At 41.1% G+C, this 20769-nt stretch overlaps 1 protein-coding gene across 4 annotated transcripts in view; it reads left to right on the forward strand.

Annotated features, from left to right (window-relative positions):
- Positions 1–18800, forward strand: part of NR4A3 (nuclear receptor subfamily 4 group A member 3) — a 40352-nt gene extending 21552 nt beyond the window's left edge. For all 4 annotated transcript variants that reach the window (XM_072842090.1, XM_072842087.1, XM_072842088.1 and 1 more), the window contains 3 exons: positions 558–757; positions 3248–3426; positions 15538–18800. In XM_072842090.1, coding sequence (XP_072698191.1) covers positions 558–757; positions 3248–3426; positions 15538–15785 — 627 coding nt within the window. In that variant the 3' untranslated portion in view covers positions 15786–18800. The remainder of the gene's footprint in view (positions 1–557; positions 758–3247; positions 3427–15537) is intronic.
- Positions 18801–20769: the final 1969 nt, after the last annotated feature.

The following is a 20769-nucleotide window of genomic DNA, read 5'->3' on the forward strand; positions in this document are numbered from 1 at the left end:
AGGTCTGGGATGGGACCCAAGATGTTCATTCCTGGCACATTCCCAGGTGTTGCTGATGCTGCTGGCCCAAGGACTACACTTTGAGAACTGTGGCTTAATTAACATCTTAGAGACAGCTGTGCTGTAGTGGAATCAGTAGACCCTGGCGGCCTGCTTGGACCCAAACCTCTGGGGTAATGGTTCTTCTCAACAATAGCTGCTCTTTGGAATCACCTGGGGAGCCTTTGAAATTCTTGGTGACCAGTCCCCATTCCAGACCAGTTAAATTCGAATCTCTGTGTGTATGAGCTAGACACAGTGCTTTTTAAGCTTGATTTCCATCTTGCATCAAGATTAAAAACCACTGCACTAAAGAGACTTAGCCAGATTTCTTTTGTCTGTTAAGAGGTAACAGAATTTGCTGTTTACATCGTGAGAATCAGAAGAGACCAAATGCCAAAAAAAAAAAAAAAAAAAAAAGTTTCGGGCACTGACAGTCTTGCAAGAGCCAATTTGCAAATAATGTTGCCATCCCTGTTGAACTAAGATAATGCTGCTCTCTGTGGTTTGCATTCCAGTACTGTCCCACCGAACAGGCCGCTGCAGGCACCGATGCTGAGCACGTGCAACAGTTCTACAACCTCCTGACAGCCTCCATCGATGTGTCCAGAAGCTGGGCAGAAAAGATTCCCGGATTTACTGATCTCCCCAAAGAAGATCAGACATTACTTATAGAATCAGCCTTTTTGGAGCTGTTTGTTCTCAGACTTTCCATCAGGTAATTACTATGATTTTATCTTTTCTTTAGTTCTCCCCTTACTTCGAAGAAGTTGGAAACCTGCTGTGTTCATAATGGAGTCATCCATGAAGAGTTTGCTCAGGAATGAAATAGGAAATATGGTCAGGCATTAATAAAAATGGGCAGTGGCTAAGAGCACTGGCCTGGAAGCCAGGACTCGTGGGTTCTAGTGTCAGTTCCAACATGAACTTGCTGTGAAACTCTGAGAAGGTCACTGGCTTCACCTGAAATTCACTTTCCTTTGTGCAATGAGGAGGTTAGATCTGTTGATCTCTGAAGCCCATTGCAGTTCCAACATTCTATGATTCTAGGAAGATTCTCTCATGGTGCATAAGGTATTTCCTGGCAGGCGAGTATTTATTTTGAACATTGCATTTACCTCATGGGTTTCTATTTAACAAGTTACTGTTCTAGTACGCCAGATGGGGCTCTAAAGAGTTCCCACAGCTTCTCAACCCCCAGTGTTTACTCCAAGCGAATAGCTTCTGGATCAAAAGATGTGCTTCAACCTATCCTACTCGGTGACACCAAAGACAAAGAGGCAGTGATTTTTCAAAAAGCTGGAACCTCAGATCTAAGCTTCTCTCTAAGCTTTTCATACTGTGTTACCAGAAGCTCTAGTGTAAAGTGCAGATTCCCGTGCCTGATTCCCAGCCATTTTGGTTTAGAACTATCTTGAAAGAAGTCCAGAAATCTGCCTTTTTAACTCATGCTCCAGTGATTCTGATGCCAGTGGCCTGAGGTCCAGGTTTTAAACTCTGAGGCTGAACCATGCTGTCTGTGTGTGCCTCTGTGGCAGGATCTGTAGGAGAGACAGGGGTGAAATTACAGCTAAGGAGTCAGTAATTAGCATAATTACAGCCAATCTGCTGTGCACAGGATCCAAGGCAGCAATGGGACTGTCCTCTATTAGGCAGGCAGCAAAGGATTAAGTAAGGAATAAGCTCCATGCAGGCAGGTGCCATCTATACACTTTTCACCAAGTTTTCTCCAGTGCCTGGCTCCAAGAATGGCACATACTTGGTTCTAAGGAAAGACTTGCTAAGTGAATGAATGAATAAAGCTACTCATCCAAGAAGTACAAATAAAGAGATATTAACTTGTTAATGCAGTAGGCCGAAAGAGAGAAATATGTAGCAAGGGACTTGAAAATTAAAGGAAAGGTAAGATTCAAGGAAGGACCATAGAGAATTCAGAACTAGCTACACCTAATACTGGTTGAGCTCCTCTTGTGTCCCAGGTAGTGTGCATGGGCTCTCAGAGCCTTCATTTAATTCCCACAGCAATCTTAGGAGGTAGTAATCAGAATTCCTGTTTTATAGATAAGGAAAAGGAGAGATGAAAGGAGTGCCCTCAGCCCCACAGCTAAGTGGTGATGTCTAGATGTTCCAGGACAGCTTCCATGAGAGAGAAACGAGATGATGATGGACATAATATGAACTATCAGGCAGTTTTAGAAATAGCCCTCCACAGATCCACTGTTGAAAGTACAGAGGGATACAAAAAAATGACTATTTTTTACTTGGGTCACTTTTTATTTTTGTGATTGACTTCTGGCAGTTGCAAGGACCGGGTGTTCTTGGAGTCTGCACAATGGAATTGTAGTGTCTAGTCTCAGGTCTTATCAGTTTTTGACATTTAAGAATAAGAGGGAGAAGTCCTGGCCAAGGAGCCCTGAAGAGAACAGAATCGTGTTCACCACAGAAAGAGGCGCTGCCTGGGGTTTCACTTCCATACTTCCTGAGTGCCTCTCCTCTGTCTCCCATCCTTGGTGGGACAGTAACTGACTCTGGTAATAAGAGAGCAGGTGCTCCATCCCCAGCTCCCCAGAGCTGATGCTCACTGAGAAAGTTAGCACAGACAAGTGGCGGTGGTTGTTGATCCCAGGAGCACAGTCTTTTTTTTTTTTTTTTTAAGATTTTATTTATTTATTCATGAGAGACACAGAGAGAGAGAGAGGCAGAGACACAGGCAGAGGGAGAAGCAGGCTCCATGCAGGGAGCCTGACGTGGGACTCGATCCTGGGTCTCCAGGATCACGCCCTGGTCAGAAAGCAGGTACTAAACCACTGAGATACCCAGGGATCCCCCAGGAGCACAGTCTTGTTCATCAAGACGATCTGGGTAGAGGGCACCTGGGTGGTTCTGTGGTTGAGTGCTGCCTTCGGCTCATGTCGTGATCCCAGGGTCCTGGGATCCAGTTCCACATCGGGCTCCCCACAGGGAGCCTGCTTCTCCCTCTGCCTGTGTCTCTGCCTCTCTCTCTGTTTCTCTCATGAATAAATAAATAAAATCTTTTTTAAAAAAAAGAGTATCTGGGCAAGTTCCATGACACCACACCGGGTTCTGAACACTGCCCAATGGCTGTTTAGGTACCTTTGTGTTCTGATGTTGGACAGATTGAATACACCTGTTTGATGTGTCTCTGTCTTCCACCCCTGCCCCTCCCCCCCATGACTTTGTCTTGTAGGTCGAACACTGCTGAAGATAAGTTTGTGTTCTGCAATGGACTTGTCCTGCATCGACTTCAGTGCCTTCGTGGATTTGGGGAGTGGCTCGACTCCATTAAAGACTTTTCCTTAAGTTTGCAGAGCCTGAACCTTGATATCCAAGCCTTAGCATGCCTGTCAGCGCTGAGCATGATCACAGGTAAGCACCACCCCGGTCACTGAAGTGACTGTGTCCCCCTCCCTCTCCTCTCCTGTGTTAAAGGTGGATTCTGGCTTTGGCTGTGACACACACACACACCCCAGAAATTAAGGAAAACGACTGCTACTTTTCTAAAATCTGTTAAGTTTAACCTAGTTTAAACAAAGAAACATATTTTTTGCAACTTATTGTCATGAACCTTCAGGAAAAATCTAAATTTCCACAGAAGCTCGTTGCCAATTGGAGCACCTGCTTCAGGGTTATTTTTACATGAGGTTTTTGAAGGAAGTTTACCTTAAGCAGCCTGTTCCTATGAGGCAGAGGGGCGAGTTCTCCCCGCTCCCTAGTCCTTGGCAGGTGACCCAAAGTAAAAGCAAAACACTGCACGTGTATAAAACATACCTTTACTTATTTGTTTAGGACTTGATTTAACAACTTTGGTTGGCAGAGAAGTGAGAAAAATGGATATTTGTAAAAAGCAAAAATGACTCAACAACTGTTTTTAAAAGTTAAGAACCAGAAGCATAAAACATATTCAATTAGTGTATTATGCGTTCCTCCACCTAGATGCCTCTCCCTTTCTATCTTTTGGGAGATAGAGGTTCCCAGGGCAGAATGAGAAAGAGAAAGGCACTCGGTTGAGAGAAACTGTGGCATCTCCCCAGGGCTGCCCTCAGGGCCCCAGGCCCCAGCTTCCTTTGCCCCCTCACACTTGCAGAGTTTCCTGCTCAGTCTCATCCTTCTCATCAGACTGGGACCTGGTGAGCCAGTGACAGCGGATGGAGGCTTCAGGAGAGGCTCATCCCACCTGGGGCTCACCTGCCCAGGGAGGAGGGCTCACTTCCTTTTCATCAGAGCCAAGCATGAGCTAGGCTGTTGGGACTAGGTTCAGATTTGCTACACTCTTAGCTGCAGAAAACATGTTTTTCAGGCAGGTGATGAACTTCTCAGAGGACCAAACAGATCCTTTGAGACCAGTGGGCCCTTTTTTCTCATGCATCAGAAATGGACATTACTTACATGTACCTTCTTGGGACATCTGTTAACTAAAGTGAGATGTATCTGAGGACCTTCAGAGGCTAGCCTGGGTCATCATTTAATGGTTTCCATGCAGGCAAAGAAAATGTATGGTAGGAATCAGACACTAGCATGTTCTTTCAGTATTCCAGGTGGGACCCCACTTCCTCCTGGGCTTTGGTCCTAGATAAGAAATTCCCTTCTTTTGATGGGGCCTGCCAGAGATTTCCACGGGAGCCATTAATAAAGCAAAAACAAGGCTACCTCCCAGAGTATGAATTCCATTGAGAGGGCTCTCCCATGGCTCACGGGAGCACCTGAAGTAAAGAGGCACGGTTCATGCACAAGTGTGACAGTCCCCACCTGGAGATATTGGGCAGCTCAGTGCAGAGAATATGGAAAAGGGATTAGGAGAAGGTGATATGAGTCCCACCTCTGCCTCCAGTCTGCTGTGTGTCCTGCCATTACAGTTGCTAAGCCCACCGTCCTTGATGTGGGGATTGCTCATAGAGAAGGCAGTTGGGCTTAGCAGAAACAGCATGGACTGCAGAATCCTGCACCCCCAGGTTGCAGTCTAGGGTCCTGGATTGAATAAGCGTGTGTTATTCAGCAATGCATCTCATTTCTCTGGACTGCAGTTACCCCATCTTAAAATGGGGATCCACAACACTTAGTCTGTGAGGCAGCAGTAAGGATTATGGGAAAGTAGGTTTGTGATGTAGCCAAAGTGGATTCAGAATAGGCACTCAGTCCGCGTGCATTCCCTCCTGGAATGTTAGTGACAGAGACCCTCTCAAAGTAGGCACATGCCTGTCCCTTCCCCTTGGAAGCCCCAGGGAGTCCAGAATCAAACTTGGTGGCATAAAGACACGGATGGGAGCTTTAGGAGGTATTATGTTTGGTGAATATATTCTTGGATGCTCGAGAAGCTCCAAGGAGGACATGATGTGGAAAAAATGAAGCTGCACTCACCAAGAGCAGGGGCACAGCAAGCCATATCCTTCATGGGGCAGTTCTACGTCCCACCAGCCTGTTGTCCTTGCTAGGGTTAATACCCACAGGAAAAACAAGCTCCTCTTCTCTCATTTCTGGACCTTGCAGTACTTTGTGATTTGCTCTTGGGAGGGGGGGTGGAAATGTGCAAAAGCATCAGGAAATGGCATAAAAAGTGACGTCTGGAAAACAGCAGCATGCCTTGTTGCAGATACTAATTTCCATTTGAATATGGGCTCCCATGAAATCCCAACTTTGGAATAAGCTCCACTGATTATACAGACTGATGGCAAGACTGTGATCAGGTGGGCTAGTGGCATCACAAACCTCATCCCAAAATTGTCTGCTCCTAAACCCACAGGGAAGAACTCATGACAAGGAAATGAGCTGTTAGAAGTTTAACCAGTCTCTTTTCCAGGAAAATTATTAAGAATCTGGGCAGTATTAGAAGTTTCATACACAAGGCTTTTATTTTCTACTTCTTTTTTTCTGCTTCTTCTACTTCTCTCTAGGCCTCCTTGTGAAAAACTAGGTGATTAGGTGGGGCAGGAAATGGTTTCTTTCAGATCACTCTCCTTCTCCACAGTTGTGGTTGTCAAATGTTTTTAAGTCCCCAGTTTATCTGCCCTAACTGTCTTCTTTCACCGGTGCCCCATCCCTGACATGGGAGCAACAGAAATGCTTTGCTTCTGATGGGATACCAGGGAGGTGATGTGTGGTAACTTAATTATGTTTAATACATAAGAAGACCCCCAAACAGAAAGTTAGTGTAGAATTATGGTTTTATAAGTATCCATTCATTAAATAAATATTGAGGACCTAGTATAGGCCAGGCTTGGTGTCAGTCTCTCAAGATGCAAAGATAAGCCATCCATCAATTCTACTGTCAGAAAGGGTATGGCCTTCTAGGAAGTCATATGTGATTATGATACAATGAACTCAATGTGTGGTGGTTAGTGTCCAAGTCCTTAAAAGCAATAGATTCAGTGCAGGGGACGTCCGGATTACTGCTCACTTGTTTTTTTCAGAGAAAGGTGGAGGTGCTGGTCATGAATGGCTTCCCAAGGAGGTAGCATGTAGCCATGGGAAGATACAGAGGCAGGACATTCCAGATCAAGGAAATAGCATCACAAGGGCTTCAGCACCTGTAGGGAAAAGCAAGTGCAGTGGCATTGCATTGCACATGTGTTAAATCACACATATAATCTCGATAGAAAGAAGAACCAAAAGAGTGCAGGCTAAATACTCCAAGTGTGTCTATCCTGGAGTGAGCATGAGAGAGAAGACCTGAATCCACAGTGGGTCCTGAGCTTGGGCTCTCTGTTTCCAGTGGTTAGAGCTGCACTTTGAGGAAATTTAAAGCATTTCCAGGGAAAAGATTGATTCAATGCGATATTTATCTTATGGCCTGCTTTTATGCTCTAGCCTCAGAGTAAAATACCTCTCCCATATAGTGAAAAGGGAAATAAGATCAGGAAGGACGTTTTAGACCAGATGGTGGAAGGAATCTTGAGTGCCCAAATGCCATTTGGCATTGCTACACTAAAAGAATGTTCTCCATGGCTTTCTTTTCCCTCTCAGGTCTTCTGTCAAGTGAGAAAATGACTCCTTTCTCTTATCCCTGTAGTCTTTTTTCCTGATCTTATTGGAACATGAATTCTAAGGTTGAGGAGCAGGAAGGAAGGATGGACCAATGGGCAGAAAGCAATGAACAATGACATAGAAGAACCAGGCAGGTGGTTGGTCCTGCCATGCCCTCTACCACCTGTCTTCCCAGAGCTGCCCTGCTCATTCTAAATGGTTACCTGGTTACCCCTTTTTTATATCATATATAGCCATCAGCTACATTGCAGAAGAAAACTAAGGACAGTATCATTTTTTTTTTAAAGTAGAGATTATCTTGGGATTTGGAGATTGGAGATCTTCACTCTGCTACTGCCTGCCTATGTAGTCTTGGACTAATTCCTTATGCAATCTCTCTCTCTTTTTTTTTTCTTACACTCTCTGAATCTCAGTTTTCTCATTTTTCACAGAGATAATTATGTCTACTTGTAAATTTCCTATAAAGATTAAATGAGCTAATGTGTACTTTGAAGAGAAAAAGATATTAGACAAATCTTCATTATGATTATCCTAAATGTTATTTTCTTACCTCAGGAAGAGCTAACTATTCTCCTGAGAATCCATAACAATTTCCTGTGTCCCTACAATTCCACATACACATTATATTAAGTAATTTATTTGTGTCTCTTCTTTTCTAACTAGACTGTGGGTTTCTTTAAGGCCAGGGAGAGTCTTATTCATCTTTATAATTACTTTGGCATTTAAAAGTGTTTGGCACATGGCAAATATTGGTTAAATGAATGGGTTATAAATTTCGGGAAGTCTCCCAAATTAGGAAAATTAATTATTTTTAGCCTACCACTTTGTTATTAGAAAATAGTCTGAATTCCTGAGGACTACCGTATTTCAATTCAGATTAATTCAATAATATTTATTGAGCATCTGCTATGTGCCAGGCACACAATCCCTTATCCTCAAAGAGTTTGTGGTCTCCTTGGGGAGACAGACACATACTCTAATAAACCAAAGACAGACAGACTGGAAAGCATATTACAGCCTCGGCTCAGAGTGCCGACCAGCTCAGTGTCCCTGGGGACTGTCCAGCAATAAAGGATGTTCCATGTGCAATAAGAGGTAGCAGTGAGATGACTTCCCCAAGAAAGAAATGGAGCCCAGAGCAGAGCAGGAAGGTCCTGTCTGTTGGTTGGTGTTAGCTTTCCTCTTTGGCTGGAACTGTATTACTGTTGTCCTCGTGTTGGCCTGTGCCCTGAGACCTGCTCAAAAAGAGAAAGAATTGCTTTTCCTTATTGGATCTCCTGACAGCTACCCTCACCCTGTCCTCATCTCCGCTACTTGCCATGAGAAAGAGAATCTGTTTCTTGTATGTGCCCAAGAGACAGAACTGGGAACTGTAAAATTCAGCTCAACATAAGAAAAACTTTGTAGTAGAAATGATTTGATTCTGGAACAAGCGGCATCGGGGAGTTAGGTGTACAGAGACTGGGTGACTGGTAGGTGCAGACTGGCTCAGGCATCTCGTGGGGACCAGGACTGGCTAGAGCAGAGCTTCCCTAGCTTTCATGTGCATCAACCCACGAAGCATCTTGTTAAATTGCACTTATGATGAGGCAGATCCAGGGCAGGGCCTGAAATTCTGCATTACTACCAAGCTGCCGGGTGATGTTGATGCTGCTGAGGTAGTGACGACGTCTGAACAGAAAGGAACAATGAAAGCTATTGGTAATTAGAATTCCAGGAAGTTAATAATTTTCAAATACCCTGTGCCAGGCACTGTGCCAAGGGCTTTACATGTGCTATTTTGTTTAATGTTGTCTAGTTAGTAGATCTGGAAGGACCTGGCATGGATTACAACAGAGATGGGAAGCAGATGGACAAGCCAAGAGCTATTGAAACAGTGTAGGTAGCAGTTACTGAAGACCTAGGCCAGAGGGATTGCAGGGAGGAGCTAGATGCAAGGAACATCACAGAGATGTTCACCAGTGTTCTTACAATGGATTAACTATGATGGCCAGGGAGGAAGAATTGTTAGACATGGTGTGGGAGCGATGGGGAGGACGGTGAAATCCTTAACAGGCAAATTCAGAGAAGCAGCCGATTTGAAGGGGGTATTAATGAGTTGAGCTGTAGACATAGAGGATACTTGCTAATATTTTTTAAGTAGTTACTATATGCGGGCATTGTCCCAAACACTTCACATGTGTCAACTCATTTACTTCTCCCCACAACCCAGGAGGCAGGTATCCTCATCAGCCCTGTTTTTACAAATGGGGAAACAGACCCAATAAGTGGCAGAGCTAGGTTTTACATCCAGGAAGTCTGACTCCAAAGCTTGTAATGTGGTAGGTTTTAGAGTTTGTGAATGTTGTCTACTGCTCATTAACTACCAACTTCTATATTTATTCTGAGCAGCTTATGTGTTTAGTATTCATTTAATCATATTTTACAGGTCATTGTTCCTCTGTGTACATATTCACTGAACAGATAGTTATTGGTGTCTCCTCTGTACTCAGGAGGTGTAATGATGGGCAAACACAGCCCACGCCCCTGTGGAGCTTACATTTAATGGAGAAGGCAGGCAAGAGTTAGATAGATATCTGATTCTAACCTGTTATATCCTTGAAAGGGAAAAAAAATAGAATGCCATAGGAGAGCATGATCTAACTGGGAGTATTACTCAGCCTTTAGAAATGACAAATACCCACCATTTGCTTCGACGTGGATGGAACTGGAGGGTATTATGCTGAATGAAGTAAGTCAATCGGAGAAGGACAATCATTATATGGTTTCATTCATTTGGGAAATATAAATAATAGTGAAAGGGAATAGAGGGGAAGGGAGAAGAAATGGGTAGGAAATATCAGAAAGGGAGACAGAACGTGGAAGACTCCTAACTCTGGGAAACGAACTAGGGGTGGTGGAAGGGGAGGAGGGCGGAGGGTAGGGGTGACTGGGTGACGGGCACTGAGGGGGGCACTTGACTGGGTGAGCACTGGGTGTTATTCTGTATGTTGGCAAATTGAACACCAATAAAAAACAAATTTATTATTTAAAAAAATAAATAAATAAACTGGGAGTAAAAAGGAAAGTTGCCTTGAAGAAATATTTGATCCGTAATCTAAAGGACAAGTAGCTCTTAACGAGGTGAAAAGGGAAAAACATGAGCACAGATCTTAGTAGCTCTATTATTTCACTGGATCTCTCCCTCTTCCCACCCTCTTTGCTTTCTCCCATTCCTTCCCTTTCCCCCTCCCACTCTCCCTCCCTCCTCTCTCTCCACCTCCCACCTGCTTCCGTTCCTCTCTCAGCAGAGAGGTCTGTGGCATGGATAGCTAAAATTGCATAGGAATTCAGCAGTTTCTTTGGATACTAACACCACACAGGTCAGTGTTGTCCATCTGTTTTGTTCACTGCTCTTCCCCAATGGCTATAATATTGCTAGGCACAGAATGGGCACTTGGTACGTATTTGTTGAAAGAAGTAATTAATCAGTTAGTTAAATAGGTACACAGAAAGTCAGGAGTTATAGGGAGGCTGAAATCATCTCAGGATAAAGAAGAACATCCTAATATGACGTTCAAGGCATCCCAGTATAATAGAAACATGCCTGGACTTTGAGCAAAAGAAATTAGCCATTTGCTAATTTTGACTGTGGGCAAGTCACTTACTTAACTCTCTGAGCCTCTCAGCCTTCTTATCTATTAAGTAAAGATCATCTTTGTCCTACCTGATTCACAAGCATATTGAGAGAGTGTGATAAAATAATCTAAGTAGAAGAGTATAATATAAAGTGCTACTAAGTCTATTGTTATTTTCCAGTGGTCGGGCACTTTCTTTGTGACCTCTCATGGTAGGGATTCTTGTTTTGGGTGGGAGTGTGAACTAAATGATTCAAATCCTTTCCAACACATATGTTCTATGATTGTGACACGTAAATTCATTACTTAACCATTTCTATAAGATACATTTTAAAGTTTTGGATACAGAAAGCTGAGTTAAATACTGACGTATTAGATAAAAATGATGTAGATCAAAGAGCAAGAAATGCCGAAGGGCTTGTTTTGTTTAATGGTGGACAAAGATCATACACTAAAATCTGTGTGTGATTCTCTAGGAAGGGGGAAATCCAAATGTCCAATTTCCCCCAGAATTGATGAGGTCTCTGTATATCAGCATTGCAACCATGTTTACCAGACACCGAAAAGAAAAGAAGTCCTTAAATGAAAACGTCAGTGATTGGGGTTTTAAGGAATTTCAGATTACTAGGAAGGTCCCAGCCACTTAGTGACTCCCTAGTGATTTGGAAATCTTGCTGGCTGCTGGCAGTAGTTTGCATGGAGACTGAATTTTATCTCAGCCCTTTTGAAAAAGTAAAGAAACCACAAATCCAGTAGCTGTTCAAAACAACAAAGAAGGTGCCTTTGGCTTCTAACAGGAGTGTCTCTGAATTCCTCAAGGAATTCCAGGCCTAGGGTTGATCCAGCTGGCAGGGAGGTATCGATCTCCACTTGAATTCACTGAATAAATAATGGTTGCCATAGTTATTGAGCAGTCACAACTGGTTGGAGAGCAGGGAAAACTCTGAGGCACCTTCTGTGAGTTTGGCCATGAGAAAGTCTAGTTATAAGGTTCTGTAATCAACCCCCTCCCCAAATCCAGCCAATACCATTCTCTGTTTCTTTATCCTGAAAACGAATATGGGATCTTGAATGCAACACAAGACATGGGCACTGAAAAGAAGGCACATGTTAAATCAATAGATTGGTTATTTTATTCTGGGAAAAAGCATCCCTCCCTAGGTTCGGAACCTAATTTGCCATAGCTCAGTATTAATAGACATTATTATCAGCAAGATGACTGTTTGAGCATGTTACAGCTACTAGAGAGACCAAATCCCAGGTTGTTTTATGTTAACAGTTTAATATACAAATACTGCTAACTTGGGAATTTTAAAAGAAAGGAAAAGAGTTATCTGACAATCTCATAAATATTCTCACTTTTCTGTTTCTGTTCACCCTTCTTTATATGCAGAAATAAATTTTGCATAGATGTCATCCCAGCTTAGATGCCATTTTATATTCTGTTCTTTCTTTTATGCGATATATGTTTTTCCATGTTGCTTGACAGCCTTCATATCTGTCCTTTCTGATGCCTACATTTATGTGCATATACCATTTTTGACTTAATAGTTCCCTTTTCTTCCACCCCTTATCTTTTTCCCAGTTTTTTAAATAGATACTGCAACCCTAAATGTCTTCATGCATACAGTTTATTCTTCTGCTGAATTTTTCCTTCAGATAAATTCCCAAGAGTGGGATTACTTGGGCAGAGGCTATGAACATTTTACAGTTCTTGAAGTTTACTGCCAAACTTGCAGTCTGCTTTTCTGTTTTGGTGGCAGGGGCAAAGGGGAGAGGGAGGTGGAATAAGAGTTTAGAAGGAACACCGTTGCAGGCAAAATTTCCCTTGAAGGTCACTCCTGGGTGTGTCTTTTGAGACTAAACAGAGAGACTACGTATATAGTAAAGATAAACATAGAGGACAGGTTTGCACCTAGGCTGATTAGCTAATAGTTCCTGGGAAGCAAAATCATGCACTGCAAAGCTTGAGAAGTAGGGGACTTTGTTGCCTTTTGTTTGACCTGTGGTTGCCAACCATTTGCTGTTTGTCAGGCATTGTTGCAGGTGCTGACTGTACCATGCATGGAGCACTCTGCAGTTGGTAGAAAGTTGGTAGCATCATCTTAGTTGAGCCTGTCAATACCCATGGAAGTAGGTTTTATTATAACTATACTTCTTCTTTCAATGTTTTGTGTAGTATGTAGGGCACAAAGAAAAGAGGAACCTGGCAGGCTTAGCCCATAGAGTATGCAACTCTTGATCTCAGGGTTGTGAGTCTGAGCCCTACATTGGGTGTACAGATTCCTTAAAAATAAAATCTTGGGGAGAGGAGCTGGGTGGCTTAGTTGCTTAAATGTCCGACTCTTGATTTCAGCTCAGGTTGTGATCTCAGAGTTGTGAGATGGAGCCCAGAGTCAGACTCAAAGCCAGGCATGGAGCCTACCTAAGATTCTCTCTTCCCCTCTGCCCTTCCCCCACCAGCCTCCCTCCTCACGCCCACTCTCACACACATGTGTACATATACACGTGCATACTCTTCTTTAAAAAAATTAAAAATTAAAATTAAATAAAATATTTTTTAAAAAGAGGTACACAGAAAGGAATAAAGAAGAATACAATAAAGACTTGTGTATCTACCACCCACCCTGTAATCCCCATTTTCCTACAAAGACATGGTCCTAAGAGATTAAGTCACATGGCTAGTAGTAAGTAACAGAACCAAAACTGGAACCCAGCTCCGTCTGACTACACATCCAGTGCCCTTTTCTCCATATTATGGTGCATCAAGATGAGACACCCACAAGTTACAGCCAACTGAGATGCCACTGGCAATTTTCATGGTTGTAATTTAATGTAATTATAACACATCAGAGCTAGAAGGGACCTTAGAGGTCATTAAATCCAACCTCCTCCTTTTAAGATAAGCCTTAAACCTATGGAAGAATGCAGATCTCCTGGTCCCTGGGCCTCCTTTGATTTAGGACAAGAGGGGAAAAAAAATGTCTGGATATTGCTCCATTTTGCTAATTGACTTTTTTTGTTTTAAGGAAACAACTTCCCTAACAAAAATATCCCCAAGAGGATTAAGAGTACACTTATCTTGATGAGCACAGAGTTATGTATAGAATTGTTGAATCACTGAACACTTTTGTACACCTGAAACTAATATAATGCTGCACATTAATTATACTGGAATTTTAAAAAATGAGAAAGCATATATCCCCAACTGAAAAAATAAACGTGGGAAAAATTAGACACTGTTGCTTGATTTCCCTTTGGAAGGATGTCTTCAATCTCATGAGAATTATTGTTTTACGTGTAAATATACTTAGAGATACAAACCCTGACTAACTAGGGCCAAGACCTTCTCTCAGGAAAGAGACTTTGGTATCTAAATGTTGAGGGAGAGCAGAGTGGTTTATACTGGATGTGATGCTCCTTTCTGATTAGAGATGCAACATTGCTCTGTGGCAGGAGGACAAAATGTGCCTCAGGAAACTGAGTTCAGATCAGTTTAGCAGCTTTTAGCAGCCAAAATTTAGACTTTGGGAAAATCACTTAACATTAAAATAAAATGGGAGATCATAATATTTAACATGTGGATCACTTTGTATATTGTTTTATAAAATATCAGATACAGGTGTTCATGTCTTGCTACATTGTAAAGTCCCTGCAGTGCCTCTTTCAGGGCCTCTTCCCTTCTCTTTGACTTTTCCATCTCCACAGCAGGAAGACACGTGTATTTTGTACAGAGTGCCAGGTGTAGGACAATAGGTGTTTCAAGGGGGAGTGAAAAACAGGGAAAAGAAAAGCTGGATTCTTCTCAATGCTGGTTAGCATGAAAACATAAGAATGTGCTTTGTGCTGGGTCTTGTGGGGCAGCCCCTGCATTAGCAAATGGAACTTACAGATCCCCCTTCCCCATCTTAACAGATGGGGACATTAATTCACTTTCCTCGATGTGTTTCTTTGTCACTCTGAAAAAAGAGTTGATTTCTGATAGGACTTTTATAGGATAATGTATGCAAAGTAATAACCACTCTGTCATTCATTCAATGTGACTATGTGCCAGGAACTGTGTGCTTCACCTAAGTTGGTCCTCCCAGAAACCCTAAATTAGGGACAGTTATTATCTTCACTTTATAAGGAACCTGGGGCGCAGAAAGTCAGAGGCTAACTCAGGAGCACACAGTGAGGAAGTGGTAGGACTGGGATTCGAACCCTGATGCCATTTGATAACAAAGGCTATGAGTTACCTCTAAGATGGAGGCACTTGGATTCTAAAATGCCATCCCAACTGGTAGAAGACACAGACCTCAATTTGGGATTCGAAGTCTCTTAAGATGAGGCTGTCTACTGGGTGTTATATAAGACCAATGAATCACTGACCTCTACCTCTGAAACCAATAATACATTATATGTTAATTAATAAAATTTAAATTTTAAAAAAATTTGCTAAAATGAGAAATTAAAAAGAAGATGGGGATGCCTAGGGCCCCTGAGTGGCTCAGTCAGCTCAGTGTCTGCCTTTGGTTCAGGTCATGATCTCAGGGTCCTGCGTAAAGCTCCCTCCTCAGCAAGGAGTCTGTTTCTCTCTCTCTCTCTCCTCCTCTCTCTCTCTCTTTCTTTCTCAAATAAATAAATAAAATCTTAAAAAAAAATAAAATAAAATAAAATAAAATAAAATCTTAAAAAAAAAAAAAAGATGGGGTACCTGGTTGGCTCAAGCAGTAGAGAGCATCCAACTCTTGATCTCAGGGTCATGAGTTCAAGCCCCATGTTGGGCGTGGAGCCTACTTAAAATTAAAAAAAAAAAAAAAAAAAAGCAAAAATAAAGAAAACTCAAAGTCTCTTAAGATGTAACATCCTCCTAAACTTGCCCTTTTGTATCCCTCTACAGAACGACATGGGTTAAAAGAACCAAAGAGAGTGGAGGAGCTATGCAACAAGATCACAAGCAGCTTGAAAGACCACCAGAGTAAGGGACAGGCTTTGGAGCCCAGCGAGCCCAAGGTCCTGGGCGCCTTGGTAGAACTGCGCAAGATCTGCACCCTGGGCCTCCAGCGCATCTTCTACCTGAAGCTGGAAGACTTGGTGTCTCCACCTTCCATCATCGACAAGCTCTTCCTGGACACCCTGCCTTTCTGAACGGGAGCCGCCTGGCACCTACTTGCTAAGCAGCAAAGGAATGGGTCTGGACACCTATCGTTTTCTGTCCTTCCTTAAGAGAAAAAGCAGCTCCTGTAGAAAAGACTTTTTTTTTTTTTCTGGCACTTTTCCTTACAACCTAAAGCCAGAAAACTTGCAGAGTATTGTGTTGGGGTTGTGTTTTATATTTAGGCTTTGGGGTTGGTGTGGGAGGGGAGGGTAGAGTTCATGAGGGTTTTCTAAGAAATTGCTAACAAAGCACTTTTGGACAATGCTATCCGAGCAGGAAAAAAAAAAAGGATAATATAACTGTTTTAAAACTCTTTCTGGGGAATACAATTATAGTTGCTTTGTATTTAAAAACAAGAACAGCCAACGGTTGTTCGCCAGGGTAGGATGTGTCTTGAGGTTGATCTTTAGAATACACTTCCTGTATCAAGGGTATGTATGTGGTGCAAAGAAGGCAGAAATTCTCTCTTTTAATTTCTTTCTTCCTTTATTTTATTTTAACAAATGGTGAAAGATGAGGATTACCTATAAATCAGACATAGCAAAATGATAATGGCTGTTCGCTTCCATATACAAGTGCAATTTTTAAAGTGCTGTCTTACTAAGTCTTGTTTATGAACTCTCCTTTCTTTTATATGGAAATAAAAAGGAGGCAGTCATATTGGCAAATGACACGTGTTCATTTTCCTAGCAGAGGCTTTGTCCACCTGCCCTGTAGAGCGCTTCTGAGGAATGGTCCATCCAAGATTTTAGGCCACTCTTAGTGGATCCAGAGCTCTGCCCTGATGCCCAGCTGTCCTGAAAGGGGCTCAGATTATAAAATGGATTGCATACAGCTGTGTTGGTTGTGTTCCATCAACTGAGACAGAGTTCCCTAAAGTTGCTTCAGTTAATAGCAACTGACTGGCACATTCATTCAGAAGCCCCAGGAGCATCCAGTGAGTCTCAAGGGTTTGATTCCTAAATAAGAACATACAAATAAGTAGGAACTGATCATACAGGGTAAACACCAGAGGTAATAAGATTTTTGAAATATATATAATTTAATTTTTGTTATTGGTGACAAGGACAATTTTGGAGAGCAAGCGAGTCTTATTTTAAAAAATAATAGTATGAATGTGACTACTAGACAGGATTAGTGGGCTGCGTTTCAACATTCCGTGTTCGTACTCCCTTTTGTATGTTTATACTGTCGATGCCATATTACTATGAGATAATTTGTTGCATAGTGTCCTTATTTGTATAAACATTTGTATGCACGTTATATTGTAATAGCTTTGCCTGTATTTATTGCAAGACCACCAGCTCCTGGAAGCTGAGTTACAAAGTACTTAAATGGGGTGTTCACAGTAACTTGGATACACCAATTAGAAATTAAATAAACAAATATATATATATAAATATAGCAGGTTACATATATATATTTATAATGTGTCTTTTTATTAACCATTTGTACAATAAATGTTACTTCCCATGCAGTTATTTTATGATTCATTTGCAGTGACTTTTAAGGCAGTACTGTTTAGCACTTTGATATTAAAATTTTGCTTATGTTTTGCTAAATTCGAATAATGTTTGAAGATTTTTAGGTCTAAAAGTCTTTATATTATATACTCTGTATCAATCAAAATATCTTTGGCCATTTTGCTAAGAAACAAACTTTGAATGTCAAAATGATGTCACAGTAGTTTTTGTTAGCTTTAAATCATTTTTGCTTTAGTGTTTTTAAAGAAAAAAATAACAAAACTATGCTGTTTATATTGTCATTAAATTATACAATCAAACAAATGCCAAATGAATTGCCTAATTGCTGCAAAGGATAACCCAGATAGCAAAGCATATATGGTTTGGTTCCCCCCTGCCCCAAGAGTCATTCTGATATTTGATCATGTATTATGTTTGTGTGAGCTTTTATGGAAGATTATTATTTTTATATCCAGGTGATAGGGTCTGCAATGTTAGGCCCTTGGAACATTAGACTTTGCAGGGGCCTGACTTGTCAACTGGTCCCCCACACCTCTGAAACTCATAGAGGAGACAACCGGGACCCAGCGATAAGTAAAAATTGCCCAAGGTCCAACAGGCCAATACCAGAATCAAGACCAGGACCTACTTCTCCTTTCTATAGTGTTTTTACTCAACTTATTGCATCTATAGGAAAACAGGCTTTTAAAAATAACCACTAATATTTACATTTTACCTGATAACCGTGAGTAAAGTAGTACTTTTGCATTAATTTTTTGAGCTTATATGCAAACATAATAAACATTATTAAATATCAGGAAAGCTAACATTTCATACAAGGTAGCTTCAGACCAAATTCAAATTGAATTTGAATAAATTAGAAATACTGTGCATACATAACCCTTTGGTGCACCATTAGTATTGGAAAGTTAATCCTTGTTTTTTGTCATGTCCATAAAAGAAAAACAAAACAAACAGAAAAACCAGAGCCCTGGAGAAATGCTGTTACTTTTTATTTTTACACCCATCAGATTTAAGGAAAAGACTTTTTAGCTGTGATATTGATTGGTTGGTTGGAAAGAATGAAGGTTTTTAGTTTTAGGTCCAGACACTAGTGTTGAAAATAAAGGTGATAGCCAGTGTTCTTCTGTCTTCCATAGTTGTAAGAACTATGAGAGCCTCCCACGTAATCCATCAACTCAACTCTCTTTTTTTGTCTTGATGTTGACACACAAGTTTATACAGAGTGGATGACCAAACTAGCTCAGAAGAGGACAGCAAGAATTAAAGCAGGTGATTCTTCCCTTGTGGGAGAGCTCTCTCAGTGCGAACATGCCTTCTGTGGGCGGAAATCAGGAATCCACCAGCTGTTAATGGAGAGTGCCTTGCTTTCATTTCAGACAGCAGAGTTTTCCAAAGTTTCTCTGCTCTTCTAACAGCATTGCTCTTTAGTGTGTGTTAACCTGTGGTTTGAAAGAAATGCTCTTGTACATTAACAATGTAAATTTAAATGATTAAATTAAATTACATTTTATCAATGGCTACCGGTGTGTTAAATAAGCATGCTTCATTTTAACAGTATTCTCTTCATCATGTATATGATAGTATTTGCTGTGATCTCTTAAACACATCCCCAAATGGATTTTTTCTGAAGGCTTACTAATGCTGAAAAATTAATAGGCATTCTGAATTGGAAATATATTAAACCTCACTGATTGGGAAGAAGGACATTCTAAATTCGATAACCATGTATTGACTACTTCCTGTGGACAAAGCACTGCTGCGTGCTTTGAGGAGATGCAAACATGCACAGTGTTGAAGCTATTTTTCTTTCAATCATAAATTATTAAATATAGTATATATTTATATGTTTTACACATATATATTAAATTAAGCTAATAATTGATTGCCTAAAAGTATTCTTTAAGGGCTTTAAGGACTTACCTTTATTAAGATAATGGGATATCAGTTGTTTATGAACCAGAATTTACAAGAATCAGGATTAGAGTTCTCCAAGATTGATCAGTACTCTCTGCCTTTTTGCTGACACCACTACTCTATATTGCCTAGAAACCTCTCTCCGTGGGCAGTGCAAATGCAACTTTCATTCAACTCTACCCCAAATATCATTTATTCTGGATTAGGGCAAATCTATTTTGTGTGTGTGTATATTGAAGGCTCAAAACAATGTGGAGCTCTCCCAATTTAATTCAACAGTTCATGTACAAAGAATTTTCTATGCCATCTAAGTGCTGTGTTTAGTCTAGGGGACAAACCTTCTTCCTGCTTCTCAGCAGTGCCTCCATTTCCTCGACCATACAGTGTGATTAGTAAGAAAAGAATGAGAGAGAGGGTGGAATGAATTTAAACATAGGTACTTGGGCAAAGGAGGAAAAAACAGAGGGTTAATAAGCTTCTTCTCTGGGGACTCCAGAGGCAAAAGTCTGGTTTGAACAAGGAGAGAGGCAGGAAGTTCAAGACTGCATAAGGGGCAGGTGCTTATAGTTGAAATTTCCATAAGTTAAATGCACAAAGACAACAAAGGAAGCTAACTGTTGACTTTTTTTTTTTTTTAACTGGGGTAAAATCCACATAAAACTTACATTCTTAACCATTTTTAGTGCACAGTTCAGTGATGTTAAGTACATCCACATTGTTGTTTTACCAATGGCCTTTCATCTTACACAACTCAAACTCTATAGCCTTTAAAAAGTAACTCCCCATTCACTCCTCCTGCAGGTCTGGTAACCACCATTCTTTTTGTGTTTACAAATTTGACTACTATAGAAACCTCATATAAGGGAAATCATACAGTATTTGTCCTTTTGTGTCTGGCTTATTTCACTTAGTCCCATGCCCCCAAGATTCATCCATGTTGTAGTATGTCTCCTTTTTAAGGCTGAATACTATACCATTGTAGGTACATACTACACTTTCCTTATCCATGTGTTGGTGGATCCTTGCGTTTCTTCCTCCTTTACACTATTGTGAATAATGCTGCTATGAACATGCGTGTATAAATATCTTTGCGGGACTCTGCTTTCAATTCTCTGAGCTACCTGTTACTGACGTTTGAGCTTAAAGTATGGTATACATGCTTTTCAAGTACAAGTCATTTTTTTTCTCAGGCACCAATATCAGACCATCCCCATTTCTCTCTCAGAAGAGAAGGCACCTGAGGTGATTTCGTGAGCAAGCTGTTTGTAAACCTTTGTTCTAAGACTTTGCTACAAATGGAAAGGACTAAAATCTAAGAGTATCAAATGGTCTATCATCTCACCCAAATACATTTTGAAAAATGCCATCTTTTGTCCAACAGGTTGAAAATTCCATCAAATTTCAAAGAAGATTTTTGCACCTTTTGTTATCTGACACCTTTTACCACGAACAAAATTTCTTCAAAAAATGCCTCAGAAATTTCTTCCTCAGGGCTATCTCTGAGTTGCACTGTGGCACTAACAGATGATATTTCTTGCTTGGGTGTTCTGTTTTGCTAGTGTTGCAAGGACAG

The sequence above is a fragment of the Canis lupus genome, chromosome 10, assembly GCF_048164855.1.
Source record: "Canis lupus baileyi chromosome 10, mCanLup2.hap1, whole genome shotgun sequence".
Lineage (NCBI taxonomy): Eukaryota > Metazoa > Chordata > Mammalia > Carnivora > Canidae > Canis > Canis lupus.